The sequence below is a fragment of the Salvia miltiorrhiza genome, chromosome 2 (assembly GCF_028751815.1).
Source record: "Salvia miltiorrhiza cultivar Shanhuang (shh) chromosome 2, IMPLAD_Smil_shh, whole genome shotgun sequence".
Lineage (NCBI taxonomy): Eukaryota > Viridiplantae > Streptophyta > Magnoliopsida > Lamiales > Lamiaceae > Salvia > Salvia miltiorrhiza.
Window position 1 is genome coordinate 66052978 of NC_080388.1, and position 24470 is coordinate 66077447.

At 39.6% G+C, this 24470-nt stretch overlaps 1 protein-coding gene across 1 annotated transcript; it reads right to left on the bottom strand.

Moving 5' to 3' along the window:
• Positions 1-18298: 18298 nt before the first annotated feature.
• Positions 18299-19388, bottom strand: LOC131013116 (auxin-binding protein ABP19a-like). The gene has a single exon (XM_057941129.1). It carries the CDS (start codon positions 19171-19173, stop codon positions 18436-18438), a length of 738 nt encoding a protein of 245 aa, XP_057797112.1. The 5' UTR covers positions 19174-19388; the 3' UTR covers positions 18299-18435.
• Positions 19389-24470: the final 5082 nt, after the last annotated feature.

The following is a 24470-nucleotide window of genomic DNA, read 5'->3' on the forward strand; positions in this document are numbered from 1 at the left end:
TTGATATAGACTTCTTTGTCTATATACCCATTCAAGAAGGCTGACTTGACATCCATTTGATAAATCTTCCATCTATTTTGGGCTGCAAGAGAGAGTATTAGTCTAATAGTTTCTAAGCGAGCGACGGGAGCAAATACCTCATCATAATCGATTCCAGCTCTTTGACTATATCCTTTCACGACGAGCCTCGCTTTATATCTTTCCACTTCACCTTTGGAATTCTTCTTAACTTTATACACCCACTTGACTCCAATGGCCTTGTGCCCTTTTGGTAATGTCACGAGCTCCCATGTATCATTCTTCTTTATGGCTTTGATCTCTTCATCCATCGCGACTCGCCAATTTTCACTATCTGCTGCTTCTTCAAAGCTAACAGGTTCACAGTCAGCAAATAGGCAGAATAAGGTAAGATCTTCTAACCTTTCAGTATCCTCATATATCTCGCCCAAACTCCTTGCTCGTGGTGTGGCTCTTTCATTTAAGAAAGATGGTGGCGAGTCTTCAGTGACTGGCACTGGTGAAGCTGGTGGAGTCACTGGCTCTTGTTGGACTTCTCCAACTTGCTCTTCTGCACTTTGTTCTTCTAACTGTGGGATGTAGGTGAAGTCACCGTTGGAGCTGAAATCCCATACTCCTTCTTCGTCGAACTCGACGTCTCGACTTATCACTGTTTTCTTGGTATTTGGATTATATAACTTATAGCCTTTGGAGTTAGAGTCGTACCCGATAAAGATGAATGCTTCACTTTTGTCATCGAGCTTCTTCCTTCTCTCATCTGGTACATGCACGTAGGCTTTGCTCCCAAATACCTTTAGGTGGGAAATTCCTGGCTTTCTCCCACTCCAGGCTTCTTGTGGAGTCATTCCCCACACACTCCTTGTCGGCGATCGGTTGGACAGGTACACCGCGCACGCCACTGCTTCTGCCCAGAACTCATTAGGCAAATTTTTCGTCTTTAGCATGCTCCTTGCCATCTCCATGATTGTTCTGTTTTTTCTTTCGGCCACTCCATTTTGTTGGGGGGATCTCGGAACTGTCAGGGGCCGCCGAATTCCATTTGCTTCGCAAAATTCTAGAAACTCCCTTGATGTGAATTCTCTGCCTCGATCGGACCTCAGGGCCTTGATTTGTCGTCCGCTCTCCTTCTCGACGGCAGCTTTAAATTTCTTGAATGCATCAAATACTTCCGACTTCTGCTTCAAGAAATATACCCACGTTTTTCTAGAAAAATCATCAATGAATAGCAGAAAATAATTATTTTTACCTAGGGAGCTTGGATTTATTGGCCCACATACGTCAGCATGAATCAACTCCAGTGGCTTTTGAGCTCTTGACTCCTTTGGGAATGGCTTTCTGAACTGCTTCCCGAGTAGACAACCTTCGCAGAGTTGATCGGGATGTTTGATGGATGGTAGTCCTCTCACCATCTCTTTCTTTGATAGCAACTCCAAGCCGCCAAAATTTAAGTGCCCAAACCGAAGATGCCACAACCAAGACTTATCTTGGTAACACGCTTTCAGGCATTTTGCCATGTCATTTCGAATATTCAATAAGAACATTCTATTTTTCGACATTGGCACCTTGGCAATAAGATTATTTTTGCCATCTCTTATTGAAAGGTTATAATCTCTCATGTGAATATCATAACCTTTCTCTAAGAGTTGTCCCAAACTCAATATATTATTTTTCATATTGGGCACGTAATAAACATTGGAAATAAATTCATGATTTCCATTCTTCAAGCGAATTAAAATTTTCCCTTTTCCTTTAACTGGAATTTTAGATTCATCACCAAAGGAGACGTTGCCACTTACTGACTCATCGAGCTCCACGAACATGCTTCTCTTCCCGCACATGTGGTTGCTTGCACCGGTGTCGAGGTACCACGTGTCATCTTGTCTTCCAGCTTCTCCTTTATATGCCAGAAGCACACTACCAATATCTTGATTTGTACTTTCGGCGTAATTGGCCTTCTCTTAAATCCTTACTTTTTCACTTCTGCACTCGGAAGCATAGTGCCCAAATTTATGGCAATTATAACACTTTATCGAAGATTTATCGTACCTCGACTGCGGGTTGCTCCTCCCCCGACCATTTGTAAACTCCTTTCTTTCACTACTGTTGACGAAGCCTCCTCGTCCTCGTCCACGTCCACGACCTCTGCCTCGATCTTGTCCTTGACCACGTCCTCTCCCAGACTGTCCATGGCCATTGCTCGGACCTTCTTCTTTTTCTTTCGGGCGTACTTGCAACTTTAAAAGTTGCTCTGAAATTTCTTGCTTCTTCTTTTGCTTCTCCTCATATGCTTGCAACGACCCCAACAAAAGATCGATTGTCATCTCCTCCAAATTTTTAGTTTCTTCGATCGTCACCACAATGTGCTCAAACTTTAGGGTTAGTGACCGTAATATTTTCTCCATAATTCTTACATCCTCCAATTTTTCACCATTTCTTTTCATTTGATTAGAAACCGCCAAGACTCTTGAAAAATAATCTGAAATCGATTCGGACTCTTTCATATGCAAAGACTCAAACTCTCCTCTTAAAGTTTGAAGTCGTACCTTTTTTACTTGCTCCGCTCCTTTGCATGCGTTCTGGAGCTTCTCCCATGCTTCTTTGGCGGTACTTGCATTCGAGATCTTCTCGAAATCATCGTCCCCTAGCGCCTGATAAATGAGACAGAGAGCCTTCTTGTCTCTCTTTCTCGCGTCTCGCAATCTATCCTTTTGTTGTTGGGATAGTGCGGCCTCGTCATGCGGCTCCTCGTAGCCGTTCTCCACGATCTCCCAAACGTCGTGGGCTCCCAATAGCGCCTTCATCTTGATACTCCAATTGTCGAAGTTGCTCTTGTTGAGCATGGGGACTTGAAACGATTGTAAATTCGCCATACCACAAGCAGAATCTTGTGGCTCTGATACCACTTTGTTGGAATAATAGGAATATATATATATGAGAGAATATAAGTAAATTTGATTGTTGGAAATTATTTTGGAGGATGAAACTTATAGTGAAGAAGCTATATAAGAATTAATGTGTAGGTGTGCGTGTGGACGTGAAAATGAAAGAAAAGGGAACACCTTGATTTTTAAGCTTTTAACTTGCTTTTTTCTACTAACTTTTCTTCACATCACTATCCTACACACATTACAAATGGACATATATATATATAGCTTTACAATGTTGGTTTCACCGACTTTGTTTTGGAGTTCTAGCATTTTCTACTAATTTCTTTACTTAATTAGATAGCTGCTTCTAGAATTCTCTTCTAAGTTCTATTATTTTCTTTTGTTTTCTTTTACTTTATTTGATTCTAGATTTTTCTTCTACAAATCAAGTTTAATAATTTATTATTCCAACAGTTTAGTTTTCTTTGATTTATTTTACATTTTCATTAGAGGACAAAAATGTACTTATATTTTTAAATGATGTCCCCCGTCCTATTGATAGGATCATTGGTAGTTGGTACTGTTTGTCACATGTTTATTTAAAAAAATGATTAAATGATAAAAGTGAAGAAAAAGTTAAGGCATCTCCCTAAGTTCTCTTCTATGTTCCGTCGTGAAAGTGAGCATATATAACTTAACAGTTCTAAGTTCTTGTGATTCATACCATAGTCATACTTATTCATGCTTCATACATTTCAAGAAATTAACTTAATTAAAACTTGAAAGTACTTACCATAACCTCCGTTGAGCGTGACGAGATGTAGTGCCAAGCTTTTGTCAACTAGTTCAAAGTGTATTTACTTACTTAATCTAGACTCAACTTAGAAGGAATGATTAGTACTCAGAGCAAAAGAAATGCTCTGATACCATTCTGTCACGACCGCACTTGCTAAGGATAGCAAATTCGGGGAAACCGCGACTAAGGGAGGGGATTTAGGAGCGGGATTTAGAAAGGGGCATATTCGGTTTCTTGATGACTCGACTTGTATAAAGAAATCAATCGAAATATCTAGATATCAATGAAGGCCACAAGGGGACCGTACATAATATTATCCCAAAATGGGGTACTCAATGGTTTTAGTACATTATTAAATAATACATATTGTTTGACAAATGACATAATATCTTAACATAATCAGTGTTCGCAGCGGAATAACAATAACTTGAGTATATGTATGAAGACATATACTCCACTCTGAGGTTCTCGTCCTAAATTGACAAAAGCTCCGCTTGCACACTACATCCTCGATCACAGCTCAACCTGCACATTTAAAAATACATGCAGGGCTAAGTACAAAAGTACTTAGTGGACACTTGCCGAAATTTACATACATGCATAATATTTTATTGTCAAGCCTTTCAACAGTAGTAATATACGAGGGTTTTCCTTTAAAGACTCGTATTTACCAAACATAATATCATTTCTTTCATCAATAACCCGCGCAGGTATTTTATATCATTAATCACCATATCAGTAACTCGTGCCGAGAGGGAGGCCTCCCTCTACGGACACTATGATCGGCCAACCCGCTAGATGACTCACGATCACAAGGGTGTACACTAATTCCGAAGGGATTTGCGGTCCCATCCAGAATCCGAATTCGATTAACATCAGATAGGCAATTAATAATAAAACATAAAGCATTTAGGCATTGACAATATCATTCAAATTCATAAGCATAAATTCTTAACAATTCTACTATATGGTTTTAGTTTATACGTAAGAAAGCCTACCTGAATAGCAGACTCACGGTTTAGCTCTAACTCTGGTGCTTGACCTTTAATCCGAGAAAATAAAATAAGATTCTAATTCTCGAAAAATCTCAATAAATGAGGATGCGTGAAATGATTATGCATGACTCATATTCCTTTAATTAAATTATGAGATGCTAATCCTATTTAAGGAAATAAAGCTCGTCTTATGAGGTCGGATTATTAATATTTAATAATCTACTCATCTTAAAAATAATCTAATTCACTTACTAATTAATAATTAGTAAGTCTTAAAATTTTCTCTAATTAAACTTAATAGAATAATTATGAAGGCCCAATAGGAATTTAATTCGAGCCCAAATGAATAAATTCAAAGCCTAATGCATAAATAATGTTAGGCCCAACATCAATTAAATAATAGGAGCCCATTTAAATAAATTTGAAGCCCATAAGAAAAATAATAGGAGCCCAAGGGAAAACCCAAAATGAAAGCCCAAAGTTTCACAAAATATTAAGCCTCAAACAATATAAATTCGGCCCACCTAACTCAAAAATCGGCCCACCTAAACTCAAGAAATCGGCCCAAAGAATTAGCATTTGGCCCAACTGAATTAGGCCCAGAAAATAAAGCCCAAAACCTCTCTCTCTTTCCCACATTCGTTTCCTCTCTCTCTCTCTAATATTTCTCACTTCCGTCTCCATCTTTCCCAGAATCGAGTTCTCTCCCTTCTCACTTGAGTCCGCCCCCCCCTTTCTTCTTCTTCAACGGCGAGGAGCGCCGTTGTTCCTGCTGCTCCGGCGACTCACGGCGAGGTCGCCGCCGGTTCTCCCTCTCTTCACTCGATCTGCTGCTCAACATCTCTCTCTCGCTCGATCTGCTGCTCAACATCTCTATCTCGCTCGATCCAGCCGTCGCCGCCCCGCGTCCTGGCCGTTCCAGTCGCCGGCGTCGCTCTGGACCTCGACGCCGGTCTGCTCCTTCGTCTCCTCTCTCTCGATTCGAAGCATCGGTGGAGAGCCCTAGCCCTAGTTCATCTCCTTCTAGAAAATCCCGCCGTGGCCGTGGGTTCTGTAAATCCGGCGATTTACAGTCGTCGTTCGTCACCGTTCATCCTTGTCTCTCAAAATCGACTGACGCCAGAAGAAAATCCAAAACGAAAAGCATGTTGAGCCCTAGCATCCTCTGTTGCTGCTGTTCGGGTAATGGCGAGCCGGGGAGTCCGCCGTTTCCAGCGTTTCTCCGAGTTCCGAAGCCGGTGAGAACTCCATCGTCGCGTCGTCGTCTCGGTTCGACTGAACAGGGCCGCGTCCCTCCGTCGATGCCGCTGCTGTCAAGGTCTGGTTCCATCGTGCTGGAGAAGCTCACCTCCGTCATCTCCTCGACTCGATAGGGCAGGACAGAGTTCGATGCTTCCCTATAAGCTAAGTCATATACTAGTCTCCTTTTTGACATCATTAACTTCGTCGTAAAAGGTGATTCACGATTTGAGTTTCATGTGTAAGTGAGTGATCCTAACAGTGAGTCTGCCCCTTTTTTTTTATATGCGTTCATTACAGTTAAGAGTTGAAAAGGTTCCCTTATTCAGTGCATCTACAAGGTTTGATGTTGCTACATAATCTTATGAAATTGTGATCATGCTCATTCTCTACTGCATTTCTAATATATAAAGTATGCTCTACTGGGATGTGATATATGTTATAGAATCAATACCTTGAATGTTTGTGTTGGTTGTTGAATGAACTGAGATAATCTGGCAGTTTGGCAGAGTAATGAATAAACGATCTCTCTCTCACTTCTTCAAGTGTTAAGGTGTTACTGGAATGGCTTGAGGATACTTGGCAGAGCACCGAATGAAGAGTAGTGCAGTGTGGAATGGGAATGAAATGAAGATTAATAGCTGCTGAAATCTGAAACCACATGAAGGTGTTCGGGTGTGAAAATTTTGCAAATATGCTGCTGGAGCTGGAGTCAAAAAGGAGTATCACATAGGCGTGGAGCTGGAGTCAAAAAAAAATATTACATAGGCGTGGAGCTGGAGTCAAAAAAATGTCCAGAATAGATGGCTGAGCATGCTTAAGGGATAGCTGCAGATTTTTTTCACACACATACACTATTCCTTTTTTTTTTAAGTGTTGGTAGATAGATAGAAAAATAGGGGTTTGTAAAGTGAAGTATAAACAGAAGCAATAATTCTTGTCTTGGAATTTCTATATCTGTAATATTGTATTGCATTTTTTTTTAAATAAAATCCAACTACCGGGTTTTGTTAATATCGCGTGTTTATGAAACTACTCGATATCTGCTTCCTTTCTTAGCTAGAATAAATTCTAAATTAAATCCGTAGATTTAATTCTTCATAAACCGGAATAAATTCACGACTCAAGAATAATAATAAAAATAGAAAAATAATTCTATTGTGATTAATAAATAACATGACTTCGCTAAGTCAGTTATGAATCTGAAATAATTATTGGCTTACTCAATAATTTTCATTGCGATTTTATTTACGCGAAACTACTGACTTGGTAATAAAATAATAATCCTGCTTAATTAGAATATAATCCAGTGTCATAAGCTGAATTTAAATAATAAATAATTACTGGGCCTGATTTACTGAAAGATGAAATAATAATTATCGTATTACTGGATTTAAATATAATAAAAGAGCGGGTTGTTACATACTACCCCTCTTAACAAAAATTTCGTCCCGAAATTTGCATACCTATGTGAAAAGTTCTGGGTATTTTTCTTTCATCTGGTCCTCAAGTTCCCACGTTGCTTCTTCCGGTCCATGGTGTCTCCACAGTATTTTGACTGACGCGATCGATTTATTCCTTAACTCTTGCACCTTTCGGTCCAAAATGGCTTCAGGTTTTTCCTCGTACGTCAAGTCTGGGTTAAGAATCATTTCATCTTGGTGAATCACGTGTTTGGGGTCAAACACGTACCGTCTCAGCTGTGACACGTGGAACACATTGTGGACGTTTCCAAAGCTAGGTGGCAGTGCCAACCTATACGCTACGGGACCTATTCTTTCAAGGATCTCATAAGGTCCTACAAAACGGGGTCTCAACTTACCCTTAACACCGAATCTAACGATCCCTTTCGAGGGTGATATTTTAAGGAAAACCTTGTCTCCAATCTGAAATTGTAGTTCAGTTCGTCGGGTATCAGCATAAGACTTCTGTCTGTCCTGGACCTCTTTAATTCTTGCTCTAATCTGGCGGATGGTCTCAATCATCTCGCTTACTGCATCTGGCCCAAGGATTTTTCTTTCACCCACTTCATCCCAGTAAAGTGGTGATCTACACTTCCTTCCATACAGCGCCTCATAAGGTGCCATATCAATGGTTGCCTGGTAACTATTGTTGTAGGCGAATTCGATTAACGGCAGCACTGATTCCCAACTTCCTCCTCGGTCTAGCACCACTGTCCTCAACATATCTTCAAGGGTCTGAATTGTCCTTTCTGATTGTCCATCTGTTTGAGGGTGAAAGGCGGTGCTAAAGTTTAATCTCGTTCCCAACTCTTTCTGTAAACTGATCCAAAATCTAGAAGTAAATTTTGAATCTCTATCTGAAGTAATGGATATTGGTATTCCATGTAGCCGTACAATCTCACGAATGTACAGTTGGGCTAGTTTCTCCGATCCATGGGTAATTGGAATCGGTATAAAATGAGCGCTCTTCGTGAGACGGTCTACTATTACCCAAATAGATGTGTTGCCCCTATTTGTCTTGGGTAGACCCGTCACGAAATCCATCGCTATGTGTTCCCACTTCCATTCTGGGATTTCCAATGGCTGCAATTTCCCATATGGTCGTTGATGTAAAGCTTTCACTTGCTGGCATGCAAGGCAACGCTCTACAAACGAGGCTATGTCTCGTTTCATCCCGTCCCACCAAAACTTCTATTTTAGATCTTGGTACATTTTGGTACTTCCGGGATGAGCGGTATAGGGCGTGTCATGAGCTTCACTCATGATCTCGTTTCTCAGTTCCTCGTTATGGGGAACACACAATCTTTCTTCAAAAAGAACTGCGTTATCCGTTGCCTCTTGGTAGCCTCCTGGCGTGCTTGTTCGGATCTTGAGACGAACTTTTTCCAAGCTCTCATCCGCTCTCTGGGCACTGACGATCCTTTCTCTGAGGTCTGGGACGGCTACTAGAGTTGCAATAATTGCTCTTGTCGTTGCCGGTGGCTGAACCACTTCTATCTTCAATTTGTCAAAATCCCTTACAAGCGTGTCCTCTTGAGTGAGAAGAAGTCCTAACTCGGATTGAGTTTTACGACTTAAAGCATCAGCTACTACATTAGCTTTTCCCGGGTGGTAGTTGATACCGCAGTCGTAATCTTTTACGAGTTCGAGCCATCTCCTCTGTCTCATATTCAAATCTTTCTGCTCGAAAAAATACTTAAGGCTTTTGTGATCAGTGAAGATTTCACATCTAACTCCGTATAGATGGTGTCTCCAAATTTTCAAAGCATGCACAATTGCTGCCAGTTCCAGATCATGAGTGGGGTAGTTCAATTCATGTGGCCTTAGTTGTCGCGAGGCGTAGGCAATGACCTTTCCTTCTTGCATCAACACACAACCTAGCCCATTTTTGGACGCGTCTGTGAAGATCACGTATTCTTTATCGGCCGCTGGAACTGCTAGCACTGGTGCAGTTGTCAATTTCTTCTTCAGCTCTTGGAAGCTGGCTTCACACTCTTCGTTCCACTTATACTTGATTCCTTTGCGAAGTAATTGTGTCATTGGTCTCGCTATTTTAGAGAATCCTTCGATGAATCTCCGGTAGTATCCTGCCAAACCTAAGAAACTTCGGATTTCATTAGGTGTGGTTGGTGATTTCCACTCGCACACTGCTTGCACCTTGGCGGGGTCCACCTTGATTCCATCTGCTGATACGATGTGCCCTAGAAACATTACTTCTTTCAACCAAAATTCGCACTTGCTGAATTTGGCGAACAACTTCTCTGTCTTTAATGTCTCCAGGATGATTCTTAAATGATTTTCATGCTCTTGGTCATTCTTAGAATAGATGAGGATATCATCTATAAACACTAAGACAAATTTGTCTAAGTATGGATGGAAAACTCGATTCATGAGGTCCATGAATACTGCCGGTGCATTGGTTAGACCAAATGGCATGACAACGAATTCATAGTGACCATATCTTGTGCGGAAAGCGGTCTTAGATATATCCTCTGGTCTGATCTTCAGTTGATGATACCCAGACCTTAAATCTATTTTTGAGAATACACTGGCTCCTTTGAGTTGATCGAACAAATCATCTATCCTTGGAAGAGGGTATTTGTTTTTAAGCGTCAGTTTGTTCAACTCTCGATAATCAATGCACATTCTCATGGTTCCATCTTTCTTCTTGACAAAGAGTACAGGCGCTCCCCAAGGCGAGACACTGGGTCTGATGAAACCCAAGTCCAAGAGTTCCTGTAGTTGCACCTTTAATTCTTGTAGTTCCTTTGGGGCCATCCTGTACGGTGCCTTTGATACTGGGGCAGATCCAGGTTCTAGATCAATGGTGAAATCTAGTTGCCTGTCTGGAGGTAGTCCTGGCAATATTTCAGGAAAAACTTCTGGAAAGTCTCGTACTATTGCCACATCTTCCACCTTCTTGTCTTCACTAGCTTCCCCGTTTAGGTAGACGAGATAAGCTGTGCTTCCTTCCTTCATCATCTCTTTTCTGGCTTGTAATGCGGATATCACTGGTACTCTTTTCTTCATACCTATGCCGTGAAATTCCGTCGGTTCCTTTCCAGGTGGTCGAAGAGAAATTTTTCGTTCACTACAAAGGATGGTGGCGTGATTCTCAGCTAGCCAGTCCATTCCTAAGATCATATCTACGTCCCACATGAGCAGAATATTAAGATTGTTCGCTACCATCTTAAGTTCTCCTATTTCAAATTCTACGTTCGAGCAAACATGTGTGGTGGTAGATCTTTCTCCTGAGGGTGTAGTGATTCTTAAGGCACACTTAGCTCGTTCTGATTCGATTTCTACGGTATCTACGCAAGGGGCAGATATAAAAGAATGCGAGGCACCAGTATCGAACAGAATCATTATGGAAAAACCTTTAAGCTTGCCCATACCTGCCAGGTTTCCCTGGTTTTTCTCGGGCTGGTTTTGGGTGAGAGCAAAGGCTCTCGCCTGCTGCGGCAATGGTTGTTGCCGCCTCTGTTGCTGTTGGCGCTGTTGGTTCTTGTGTTGGTATTGCTGCTGGTATGGCTGTTGTTGGCGGGGCTGGTATTGGCCTTGAACTGCTTGCAGGGGCTGGGCATAAGTGGCCCTGATTGCCGCGCCCTGCTGTTTGTTGGGGCATTGTGAGGAGTAGTGGCCCTTCTGGCCACACGTGTAGCAACTGTCAGTTCCAGCCTTACAGACACCACGATGTGGTTTGTGGCATTTTGGACAAAGGGGAACTTTATTTTGTCTTTGGCTGCCTCCAGCCGGGGCAGGACCCTGTTGCTTCCCTTGTCCTTGTTGCTGATATTGTCCCAACGGCGCATTTCCTTGCCATGGCCTCTTGTTAGTCTGGTTTTCATTTCCTCTATGGTCGTTCCAGTTGCGCTTCCCTTTAAAGTTCTGAGAGCGTGCAGGTGGGTTGGCTGGCGCTGGGGTCTGTGATGGAGCCAACCTTTCTACTGGCATCGCAGCTTCGATGTCCAGTGCCCTGTTCAAAGACTCAGTGTATGAGAGTCCACCATGACTAGCTAGAGTCATCCGAATCTCGTGCCTCAGACCGGCACAAAATTTCTCCGCCATTTTCTCATCAGTATCCACCTGTTGTGGAGCATAACGCGATAGATCGCAGAACTCTCTGTCATACTCTGTCACCGTCTTCTTCCCTTATTTCAGGCTATAGAACTCAGCCTCCTTCTTCTTTCTGTAGCTCTTGGGAATATACTTATCATATAATCCTGTCTTAAAGTCTTCCCAAGTGTATGCTGCCCATTGTTCGGGAGTCAGAGTCTTTCGGCGGGCTTCCCACCAAAAGTCAGCCGATCCGGCTAGTTGGAAAGACATACACGAGAGTCGCTCCTCTTCTGTGCAGTGTAGGAAAGTGAAGATACGCTCCAAGGCGCGTATCCAAGCTTCGGCCTCGGCTGGGTCGCCTGTCCCAGTGAATGTGGGCGGATTCTATCGAAGAAACAGTTCTTCAGTCCTTCTAGCAGGGGGTGGAGGGGGTGGGGTAGGTTCCCTGTCGTTTCGTCGTCCCTCAGGTATTTCATCACGATTTTCATTGTTGTTAATGTTCCTCCTAGCTGGGCGACCTCGTTTAGGTGGCATTCTGTACAATACAAACACCCATTTTAACGCATTCTATACAGGAGTTTCTAAGGCAATTAATAAAGAACTGTTTGTCAAATTTAACTTATCATAACTACAAAAAAATATAACAGGATCTGTTGCATACACGAGTCACATTATTCAAAGTTACTACATTCTTAACTGACTCGTGAAGAATAAGAACCCGTAGAGAAACATAAAATATATACGAGATCGTCGCAGAAAGCCCATGCTAGGGTCATATATATATATCATGGAATATTGCCTCATCGAGGGCTTTTACATCGTCAACCCAAAATGTAAGTAAAGTCTATCTAGTACTCCCTATGATGTATCGGCTTACGAGTTAAGTAATCACAAAAGGGTTTTTATTCGCGGAATGTCCTAGAGACCAACATTTCCGTACTAATGCTAGCTAGAAACAACATAAATAAAAACATAGTCATTGGAACGAATTATCGTTTCCGGAGTACATCCACAAGCTAAAAACTATCAAATCTGTGAACTCTGAGTCGCGGTACGACTGCTCCTCGGTGACGCCAGGGGGTCCTCTTCTGGATCCTCCTCGGGGTCCTCCTCCTCATCCTCCTCGGGGTCCTCCTCCTCATCCTCGCCCGGCTCCCAGCTGGGCAACGGAGTCTCTCCCTGGCCCTCGCCTGTCTCCTGCATGATCTAGGCTGAGCGGAAGATATCGTCCACAATCTCACGGATCGGATCGTCTCTGGTGCTGATCCTGGCCGTGGCACGAGGCTTGATCGGAGCTGGAGTTGGCACGGGTTCAGGACGAGTAATCCTCATCGTACCATACTGTGCTGTATCGTCATCCTCCTGCATAGGGTATTTGCCCTTATCTAGAAACTCCCTCATGTTGGCCATGACCCTGTCGACATCTGCCATGGCAGCCTCAAACCTTGCGTCTATCGTAGGTATCAGTGGTGGTGGAGTAGTAGTAGCTCGGATCACTGAGTCAGGAGGCGATGGGAAATCCCTGCGAGCCCGTGGACGAGAAGGGCCTGTCTCGTCATCGTGCCTACCACGGCGCCCTAGAACTGAGGCACGTGGTGGAGAATCTCGTGGCAAGGCCATCGGAGACTCAGGGGTAGTAGCGGGTGTCTCCGCTGGCAAAGGCGTCCCCACTTGTACGTAGTCTCCCGGAAGGATGTAGGGCCCTAGAGGGGCGCGGCCCCACAAAGTGAAACAGATCTGAAGCTCCGCAATAAAGCTAGGGAAGTCTCCCATGAGGTCGTGGTAATCTTCTCGGCGAAAGATGTAGTGGGCAGAGATCTGCCTAGCCCATCCCTGCCACTCGGAAGGTAACAGTAAGATCAACCTCTGGATACCGTCATACCCTGATACTCCATGTGCACTCGCCTCGACCCAGTGTCTGTGAAAACCTGCGAGGAACTGTCCGAGGTTATCCCCGTGACATGGAGCATAGGTGCGGTAGGATTGCTCGACCTCCTCTGGTCTAGCCCATGGGGGCAGTGGTCGTCGTCAGGTGAAAACAGTCCTCGCCATCTAACAAAGGAAGTTCTATCGTCAAAAGTAGCACATGACAAGTAACCTAAGGCGATAAGGTTCTAAATATCTAAAATCGGAAAACAAGTTCGGTTCAATAACCATAACGTGCAAAAATACCTCATCATCTAAATCTAGCATTTACACAAGCCATACAGGTTCTTAATACTTAATCACAGATTACCAATTCGACTATCGTATAGTTCTAGTGTCGTTGTTTTCCGAACTTAGGGCTTGTTATGTGATGATGATATTTTCTTAAATCTAGCAACGAGCACTAAAAGTTTCAACAAAATAAGTTCAAAAGGCCAAGCTAATTCGAGATCTCATCGTAAAAAAAAAACACTCGAATATTTAAGTTATGCCCATGCCATCAACGTACTATTGGCGTTCGTTACGCTGCTCAATCTTCATGCTCGTGGTTTCATCATGCGACCCTTCGTGTGATTCTTCTTTCTCTATTTCGACCATCATTGTCGATGTCATCGTAACATGAAGAAAAAGTTAAGGCATCTCCCTAAGTTCTCTTCTATGTTCCGTCGTGAAAGTGAGCATATATAACTTAACAGTTCTAAGTTCTTGTGATTCATACCATAGTCATACTTATTCATGCTTCATACATTTCAAGAAATTAACTTAATTAAAACTTGAAAGTACTTACCATAACCTCCGTTGAGCGTGACGAGATGTAGTGCCAAGCTTTTGTCAACTAGTTCAAAGTGTATTTACTTACTTAATCTAGACTCAACTTAGAAGGAATGATTAGTACTCAGAGCAAAAGAAATGCTCTGATACCATTCTGTCACGACCGCACTTGCTAAGGATAGCAAATTCGGGGAAACCGCGACTAAGGGAGGGGATTTAGGAGCGGGATTTAGAAAGGGGCATATTCGGTTTCTTGATGACTCGACTTGTATAAAGAAATCAATCGAAATATCTAGATATCAATGAAGGCCACAAGGGGACCGTACATAATATTATCCCAAAACGGGGTACTCAATGGTTTTAGTACATTATTAAATAATACATATTGTTTGACAAATGACATAATATCTTAACATAATCAGTGTTCGCAGCGGAATAACAATAACTTGAGTATATGTATGAAGACATATACTCCACTCTGAGGTTCTCGTCCTAAATTGACAAAAGCTCCGCTTGCACACTACATCCTCGATCACAGCTCAACCTGCACATTTAAAAATACATGCAGGGCTAAGTACAAAAGTACTTAGTGGACACTTGCCGAAATTTACATACATGCATAATATTTTATTGTCAAGCCTTTCAACAGTAGTAATATACGAGGGTTTTCCTTTAAAGACTCGTATTTACCAAACATAATATCATTTCTTTCATCAATAACCCGCGCAGGTATTTTATATCATTAATCACCATATCAGTAACTCGTGCCGAGAGGGAGGCCTCCCTCTACGGACACTATGATCGGCCAACCCGCTAGATGACTCACGATCACAAGGGTGTACACTAATTCCGAAGGGATTTGCGGTCCCATCCAGAATCCGAATTCGATTAACATCAGATAGGCAATTAATAATAAAACATAAAGCATTTAGGCATTGACAATATCATTCAAATTCATAAGCATAAATTCTTAACAATTCTACTATATGGTTTTAGTTTATACGTAAGAAAGCCTACCTGAATAGCAGACTCACGGTTTAGCTCTAACTCTGGTGCTTGACCTTTAATCCGAGAAAATAAAATAAGATTCTAATTCTCGAAAAATCTCAATAAATGAGGATGCGTGAAATGATTATGCATGACTCATATTCCTTTAATTAAATTATGAGATGCTAATCCTATTTAAGGAAATAAAGCTCGTCTTATGAGGTCGGATTATTAATATTTAATAATCTACTCATCTTAAAAATAATCTAATTCACTTACTAATTAATAATTAGTAAGTCTTAAAATTTTCTCTAATTAAACTTAATAGAATAATTATGAAGGCCCAATAGGAATTTAATTCGAGCCCAAATGAATAAATTCAAAGCCTAATGCATAAATAATGTTAGGCCCAACATCAATTAAATAATAGGAGCCCATTTAAATAAATTTGAAGCCCATAAGAAAAATAATAGGAGCCCAAGGGAAAACCCAAAATGAAAGCCCAAAGTTTCACAAAATATTAATTAAGCCTCAAACAATATAAATTCGGCCCACCTAACTCAAAAATCGGCCCACCTAAACTCAAGAAATCGGCCCAAAGAATTAGCATTTGGCCCAACTGAATTAGGCCCAGAAAATAAAGCCCAAAACCTCTCTCTCTTTCCCACATTCGTTTCCTCTCTCTCTCTCTAATATTTCTCACTTCCGTCTCCATCTTTCCCAGAATCGAGTTCTCTCCCTTCTCACTTGAGTCCGCCCCCCCCCTTTCTTCTTCTTCAACGGCGAGGAGCGCCGTTGTTCCTGCTGCTCCGGCGACTCACGGCGAGGTCGCCGCCGGTTCTCCCTCTCTTCACTCGATGTGCTGCTCAACATCTCTCTCTCGCTCGATCTGCTGCTCAACATCTCTCTCTCGCTCGATCCAGCCGTCGCCGCCCCGCGTCCTGGCCGTTCCAGTCGCCGGCGTCGCTCCGGACCTCGACGCCGGTCTGCTCCTTCGTCTCCTCTCTCTCGATTCGAAGCATCGGTGGAGAGCCCTAGCCCTAGTTCATCTCCTTCTAGAAAATCCCGCCGTGGCCGTGGGTTCTGTAAATCCGGCGATTTACAGTCGTCGTTCGTCACCGTTCATCCTTGTCTCTCAAAATCGACTGACGCCAGAAGAAAATCCAAAACGAAAAGCATGTTGAGCCCTAGCATCCTCTGTTGCTGCTGTTCGGGTAATGGCGAGCCGGGGAGTCTGCTGTTTCCAGCGTTTCTCCGAGTTCCGAAGCCGGTGAGAACTCCATCGTCGCGTCGTCGTCTCGGTTCGACTGAACAGGGCCGCGTCCCTCCGTCGATGCCGCTGCTGTCAAGGTCTGGTTCCATCGTGCTGGAGAAGCTCACCTCCGTCATCTCCTCGACTCGATAGGGCAGGACAGAGTTCGATGCTTCCCTATAAGCTAAGTCATATACTAGTCTCCTTTTTGACATCATTAACTTCGTCGTAAAAGGTGATTCACGATTTGAGTTTCATGTGTAAGTGAGTGATCCTAACAGTGAGTCTGCCTCTTTTTTTTTATATGCGTTCATTACAGTTAAGAGTTGAAAAGGTTCCCTTATTCAGTGCGTCTACAAGGTCTGATGTTGCTACATAATCTTATGAAATTGTGATCATGCTCATTCTCTACTGCATTTCTAATATATAAAGTATGCTCTACTGGGATGTGATATATGTTATAGAATCAATACCTTGAATGTTTGTGTTGGTTGTTGAATGAACTGAGATAATCTGGCAGTTTGGCAGAGTAATGAATAAACGATCTCTCTCTCACTTCTTCAAGTGTTAAGGTGTTACTGGAATGGCTTGAGGATACTTGGCAGAGCACCGAATGAAGAGTAGTGCAGTGTGGAATGGGAATGAAATGAAGATTAATAGCTGCTGAAATCTGAAACCACATGAAGGTGTTCGGGTGTGAAAATTTTGCAAATATGCTGCTGGAGCTGGAGTCAAAAAGGAGTATCACATAGGCGTGGAGCTGGAGTCAAAAAAAAATATTACATAGGCGTGGAGCTGGAGTCAAAAAAATGTCCAGAATAGATGGCTGAGCATGCTTAAGGGATAGCTGCAGATTTTTTTCACACACATACACTATTCCTTTTTTTTTTAAGTGTTGGTAGATAGATAGAAAAATAGGGGTTTGTAAAGTGAAGTATAAACAGAAGCAATAATTCTTGTCTTGGAATTTCTATATCTGTAATATTGTATTGCATTTTTTTTTAAATAAAATCCAACTACCGGGTTTTGTTAATATCGCGTGTTTATGAAATTACTCGATATCTGCTTCCTTTCTTAGCTAGAATAAATTCTAAATTAAATCCGTAGATTTAATTCTTCATAAACCGGAATAAATTCACGACTCAAGAATAATAATAAAAATAGAAAAATAATTCTATTGTGATTAATAAATAACATGACTTCGCTAAGTCAGTTATGAATCTGAAATAATTATTGGCTTACTCAATAATTTTCATTGCGATTTTATTTACGCGAAACTACTGACTTGGTAATAAAATAATAATCCTGCTTAATTAGAATATAATCCAGTGTCATAAGCTGAATTTAAATAATAAATAATTACTGGGCCTGATTTACTGAAAGATGAAATAATAATTATCGTATTACTGGATTTAAATATAATAAAAGAGCGGGTTGTTACATTTTTCCATGATAGACTTAACATATAAGTCATGATAAGATTAATAGTGCAAATTAATTTATATGTTCTACACTTGAAATGTTTTCTTTTTTCTATCAGAACTCATTCCAATTTATACACATATTGAGATAATTTTACATTCGTTGAATTAATAATTAATTGGAAACCGGTGACATGATACATGGTGTTAAGATGTAAAATCTACTTTGGTTTATCCACATTTTTCAATTATATATATTGCATATATAGTTGAGAATATATGCTCTTTCCCCGATCGATAAGTATGATTTATATATCCTAAAGAAACTATATACTAGATGGGTGCAAGAAAATGAGAAATAGCTAGTGAAATATGTATGAATTATGATCTCCTATTGCATATTATTACCGAATATTAGTACTGACTTTTATTTTATTAAATCATATTTCATTTGACTACTATTTAATTAATTATAATTAGATACTCTACTTGGATCCCAATATATGACATACAAATGAGAAATTTTGCAACCTTAACAATAACAAAACAACAAACTTTTGAAAAAACCCAAATACAACTAAACAATGCAACCCAAATCTCACCCTCCAAAAAAAAAAAAAAAAAAAGTGTTTGAAAGCTGATCATCCAGTCCCACCGAGCACAGATTTCAATTTCTTGACCTGCGCATCGTCAAGGAACGTGGTCTTCTCCACCAACATCGACGGCAAGTCGTTGGCGAAGAGCGCGAAGTCCGTGATCTGCAGGCCGGGGTTGGCGCTGCCGAAGCTGGCGAACGCCACCGCCTTCCGCCCGCCGCCGTTGATCTGAAAATGCAGCAGGCCCTGCGGGAACACCATCAGGTCACCCTTCACGAGCTTCTTCACGTACACTTGGTTCGCGAACGACGACACGAAGCCGGCCACGATGGTGCCCTTCACCACCAGGAGGAGCTCCGACGCGCCGGGGTGGGTGTGGAAGGGTACCACGCCGCCGGGGGCGAGGTCGAGGCGGGCGATGGATAGGCCGAGGCCGTTGAGCCCCGGGTACTGCGCGTCGAAGGCCGGGGTGACGGCGGCGCTGATGATGTTGGTGGTGTTGCCGCCCTTGCGGAGGCCGGTGAAGACGAAGTCGGCGGTGGTGACGTTGGCGGCGCTCTTGCAGGAGTAGCCGGCGGGGCCGGGCGGGAGGGTGAGGTCGGCCACGCAGAAGTCCTGCACGGATGCATGGGAGGTGAGGAGGAGAGAGAGGGAGAGAGAGAGGAACAATGCTGTTAGCTTCTGCATTTTGATGTTTATGGTTGGTTTGCAAATGCAGGCAGACCATATTAATTTATATAGACAGAGTTGGAGCACTTTTTCGATTAATGGAAGTGCAACCATAGCCACATGTTGTTTATGTGAAGAAGATCAACTCTGGATTGATCAAATACGGACACAAATTCTCTTTTCTTGTATTTTTTTTCCATTAGACAAATTTAAGAGATATCGTTTCTTTTTCGAATGTTCGTAATTGTGTTCCGTAGTTACGTAGAGTGTATTCGAATATACTCAGCTATTTAAGTCACGAATTTGGCGACTCACTTTAAACTAAAGTTGAAGATATGAGATATATAGATAAAACTTCTAAAATTTGATCATGCATGGTATATATATATATTATTATTGCTCATGAATGCTTGGGTACAATATATATGTTGGAGTTTACTCAACATTCAAGATAAAATGATGACTAGATTCTTACAATGTGATCAATTGGACATTGCAAATTTAAATTTCATTGATTATAGCTAGGTTCTACTCTACAAGAAATGCATGCTTCAATATTATCGAGTAACGACTGCGTCATCGTATCCTTACTAACTATACCCTCATAAATAATTAACATTCGACATCATAAATTCTGCTTCTTGTATAGTATATTTTCTTTTCTTGCTGGATTGGGCAAGTTGAGAAAGAGAAGTGGTCCAAAAACAGCACATGGAGAGGAGAAAATGGAGAGCAGAAGAAGACAGGAAGACAGCTAGGAGTGGAAAATAAATGCTAGGAAGAGACAATAATTTGACAATCATATCAAAGCTTCTTACAAGTTAGAAATGTTATGTGGTCTGCAAGAGTTGCCTTTTTGGCTGACGCTTATGATCATATGCCACTCACTCATCATTGGAGGAGCCACCAACAAAGCTTAATTTGTTTCAACTTTCATCCTCAACATCTGCATTTGAGTTTGATTTCTTCGTTTCTCATATTTATTTGTCCAACTTAAACTCAGTTTGATGGTTAATGTTATGTCAAATCATAAATCTATTTTAAAGAAATCGTGCATGGGTGGTCCAATGTTACTTATATGCAACTTTAAGAAGATGAACCCCAAAAGGCAAAAGGAGTTGAGAAAATACTTTTATTTCACCTCATGGGATGCATTGGATTTGGATGCACACATTTGTAAATTTGTATGTATAGAAAATTTTCTAAAAGCTTAAATTTGTACAAATGAAATAACGAATATAACATTTTGGAGAAAAAATAACCAATAGAAGCGTACAAACGATTATACAGGTAAAAAACAATTTACTCAATGTTAATCAATAAAATTAATATTCCTTGAACAAAAAGACCTATAGGATAATGTAATTTTATTCGTTGTAGAAAGCATAGCATTGTAACACCTTAATTATAAAGTAAAAAAATCATAAAATTAATTATAAAGTAAAAGATAGCATAAGTATAAGATCATCGATCTTTTAAACCTGAATAACATAATGCAAAACAATACAACCCAAATACTTATTCTCACTGTCATTCACTTGTTTCAATGTATGTGTACGCTTTATCTAACTTGGCATAAGTCTTGATCCTTTTGGGGCATTTCCATTTGATTACACAAGGAAACCTATCAAATTTTTTTCTTCGTCAATGTTAGGATGATCACAAGGAAAAAGTTCTGGAGTTCTGGGACTACTAATCGAAGTAAAGTGAAGTGAAAGGCCCAATTCATAATTAATTTTAGTATGGGTGATTTTATACATAGCCCCTATTTTACTTCTTGTTGCCCCTTATTTATAAATTTAATAAAAATATTGGCATGCTTCCTATTTTGTCCCTATAGCCTCTGATCAAAATTTTAATAAATAAAACGTAAAAATTATTTTTCAATCTTTTCATAGCCTCCAAAGCTTCATCTCCATCTTCTATGACTTTATGGCAATCCACGCTCGTGCCCTTCTTCACCAAATTATTAACCTTTTTCGAATTTAGATTTGTGAAAGCCCTAATCTCCTTAATCATCTAAATCTTTAATGAATCGTCGAATTTTTCCAATTTCACATTAAACTCATCTTCTTTGTGGTAGCGATAGGGGCGGCCGGATAGACGGCGACGAAAGCGATTGCATGAAAGTGTCGGAGGCGACGGGGGAATCAATTGAGACTCATTTTATGATGAAATTTAATGCTTTGGTAAACTATGGTTCTCGATCTTGTTGAGATCCATCGTCTATGTATCTTGACAGGAAACATGCATACAATAATTTAAGAAAAGAAAAAATTAGGATTTGCGCTCAAACCAAGTAATTGAACGTTCTCTATCACCGGATTGCTCACCAGTCACCACTCCAGTAATCTATCTTTATGCATTGGAGGAGAGAGAGAGATTGTTGTGTTACTATATATGAAGATTTAAGACTGAAAACTAGCGTTTTTTTTTTCTTTCTCAGTTTTCCAACATTTGTTACCCAAAATTAAATGTCAATACTTGGAGAAATACAAGCATTCTAAAATCTAACATAAACACTCATATATCTCACTTTTTCTTTGCGGTTTTAATTCAATAGAATAGATTTCGACCACAACAATAAAGTTTTAGCACTGAAGAAGCAAGCAATTTGCGGTGGAATCTGAATTGAAAAATACTGATAATTGGTATAGAGAGAGGGGCTGTGTTGGGGGTTGGGGCTATATTTCTTAAGATTTATTATATTAAAATTTTAAAATGAGGTTAAAGGGTGAAATGGTAATTATATTAATAATTTTATTATTTTTTTAAATACTTGGCTATTTATTATATTAAAATTTTAAAATGAGGTTAAAGGGTGGAATGGTAATTATATTAATAATTTTATTATTTTTTTAAATACTTGGCTATAGTGAGTAATATAGTGGCTACGTATAAAATTACCCTTTTAGTATTACTTTACATATCAGCTATATATATCGAGTAAAATGGCTGAATATAATCATTCATCCGAAGACAAGCCTAAAAATATATTGAAAGGCCCAATTCTACCCCTTGGCCCAAAATTATGTGTAAAATTTATTAGGCCATATTTTTATGACGCACTTGACTTAATTTCTTATTTTTGAAAAATCATCTGTAAGCCATCTATACCTATATAATATATAAAAGGGGAGTTTTTTTTCTTTCTTTTTCTCTCTCTTCTTCAACCAAAATTTTAATTATTTTTTTCTTTTTACTTTTTTATATTGAATAGTTATTTTTTAAACGTCATCAAATTTGATCATGAAAAAATAATCAATATGCAGTATAGTATAAAAATCATCAAAAATGAATTTAAAATGAATAAGTTATGAAAATTTTAAATATTTTATTTGCTTTCTCTTTATTAAAAATCTATAACTTTTTATTTATGTTTGTGTATAAAATTACTATTTATTATGATGAATAATATATGCATAATGCAAATTTTCATTATCGAACAATTTTTAAATTTATATAATAAGTAGTAATAACTATAATTATCATTACACTTTTTATAAATTGAAAATTTATATTTTTAAATTCAGGATTTTATTGAGCAATTGATGTGAATTATTATGTTTTATTAAAATATTTTTTATTTGTTTATATTTTGAATTTTTTTATTATTTATTTAAATTTATCGTTAAATTTCGATGTCCGTCGTGCATCGCACGAATGAGCGTATACTAGTAATTAAATAAAATAAGAGATTGAAATGTAATAATCTTTCATTAATATGGGGTATTTTGTTTGACTATTACTAGTGTTTGTTGAGCATACGTTGATGATGATGATGATGATACCATTGATAAAAAAAATATAAAAAAAAAAAGAAGATACGAGATCATCTTACGTTTTGTTTAAATCATTGATAAATGATATATGATGTTAATGTTAATGCTGATGAAATGAGTTACGAGATGCAAAATCGCTGCAAAAAAACTAAGATGTCCAAACTAAAAGAGAAAGGTATACACAAAGGAGATATATAATTAATTCATATACCAATATATTTTTCCATCTGTTATCTGCAGTCCATCAGAAACAACAAATGGTAACTGAACATCTGAAGTTCATGCAGCTCAAATCACACAAACTACAAGACATAATAATCACCATATTAGTTAAATTTCTAATGAGACCTATAAACAGAAAACAATGATACAAACGTGGTGACTTTCAGTTATGACTTTCAACTTTACATATTTTCTTCCAATGTTGATAAGTTTTGTCAGCAGACACGGTTAAATCATCTTCTATCCCCTACAAAAAAATCATTTCAACAAGTTAGCAAATTCAAGAGATATTACACATAATAACAGCTATTAAAACTACTCCGATCAAACACATAACATCAACAGAAAAGTGAATAAATCTTCCATCATAAAACTAATTCTGGACTCATAAATTCAGCAAAAACAGAATGTGAGAAGCGTATTCAAAACGTATATTGAAGCAGTTTCTTTAAGTAACAGTATCCAAAATAGTAAATATTGCATTGGCCCAGTACATATCTTATTCAAAGTCCCACTCACCATCACCAACAACGGGTTGTAGCCACATCCAAATCAAATGGCTCATGTTATCGCGAACTCTTTTCCTATCAGTCAGGATTATGATACGCGTCAAGTTCACATTCACATCACAACTTTCCACAGACCAAGGCAATGTTCTAAAAGGTAGGGGCAATTTGGGGGAAAGGCGAGGCAGACTAGAGATGTCTATTGCTTAGGAGGAGCTACTGACAGGATGCAACTATATTCTGCCCTCAAATTAGAGAAATTTGATGATATAACTGCATAATCACAAACTTATACTTATCGAATCAAATATCAATAGATTCATACAAGTTAGTCCATATCAAGAAGACCAAGCCAATATATATTGTAGTATCAAGGAAAAAAAGGAAAATAAATGAACAATGGAAAGATGGATCAGTTCAGTTCTAAACAATAAACTTTACTATTACTAGGTCTTGCAAGAAATGACAGGATGCAACAATGTTCTGAACTCAAATCAGATACGATGATATATGCAAAACTATAAGTTATACTCGTGCAGTTACAACTCCTTTTTTTTTTAATAAAAAATCAATAGAGGAGTAAGAAAATGAGTGCCAGGATTGAGCAGAACATAAATCAGATATATGGGATGCAGAACATAAATCAGATAGATACAAAGAAATGGTACACAATCATAAACTTATATTGCAGCAATTACAACTTCCTCGACTTATTTCAATAGATTGATACAAGTTAGTCCATATCAAGAACACAAAGCCAATATATATACATGTATAATGTCAAGGGCAACGACAAAAATGAGCATTGAATGACCGATCAATTAAGCTTCAATCAATAAACTATACCAAATCTTGCAAGAAATGAACATAAGAGAAAGAAAATCAGACAGATGCGATCATA

What these genes read in the sequence shown, in the direction of transcription:
- LOC131013116 (XM_057941129.1), bottom strand. Translation starts at nt 19,173, where the DNA reads ATGGTTGCACTTCCATTAATCGAAAAAGTGCTCCAACTCTGTCTATAT.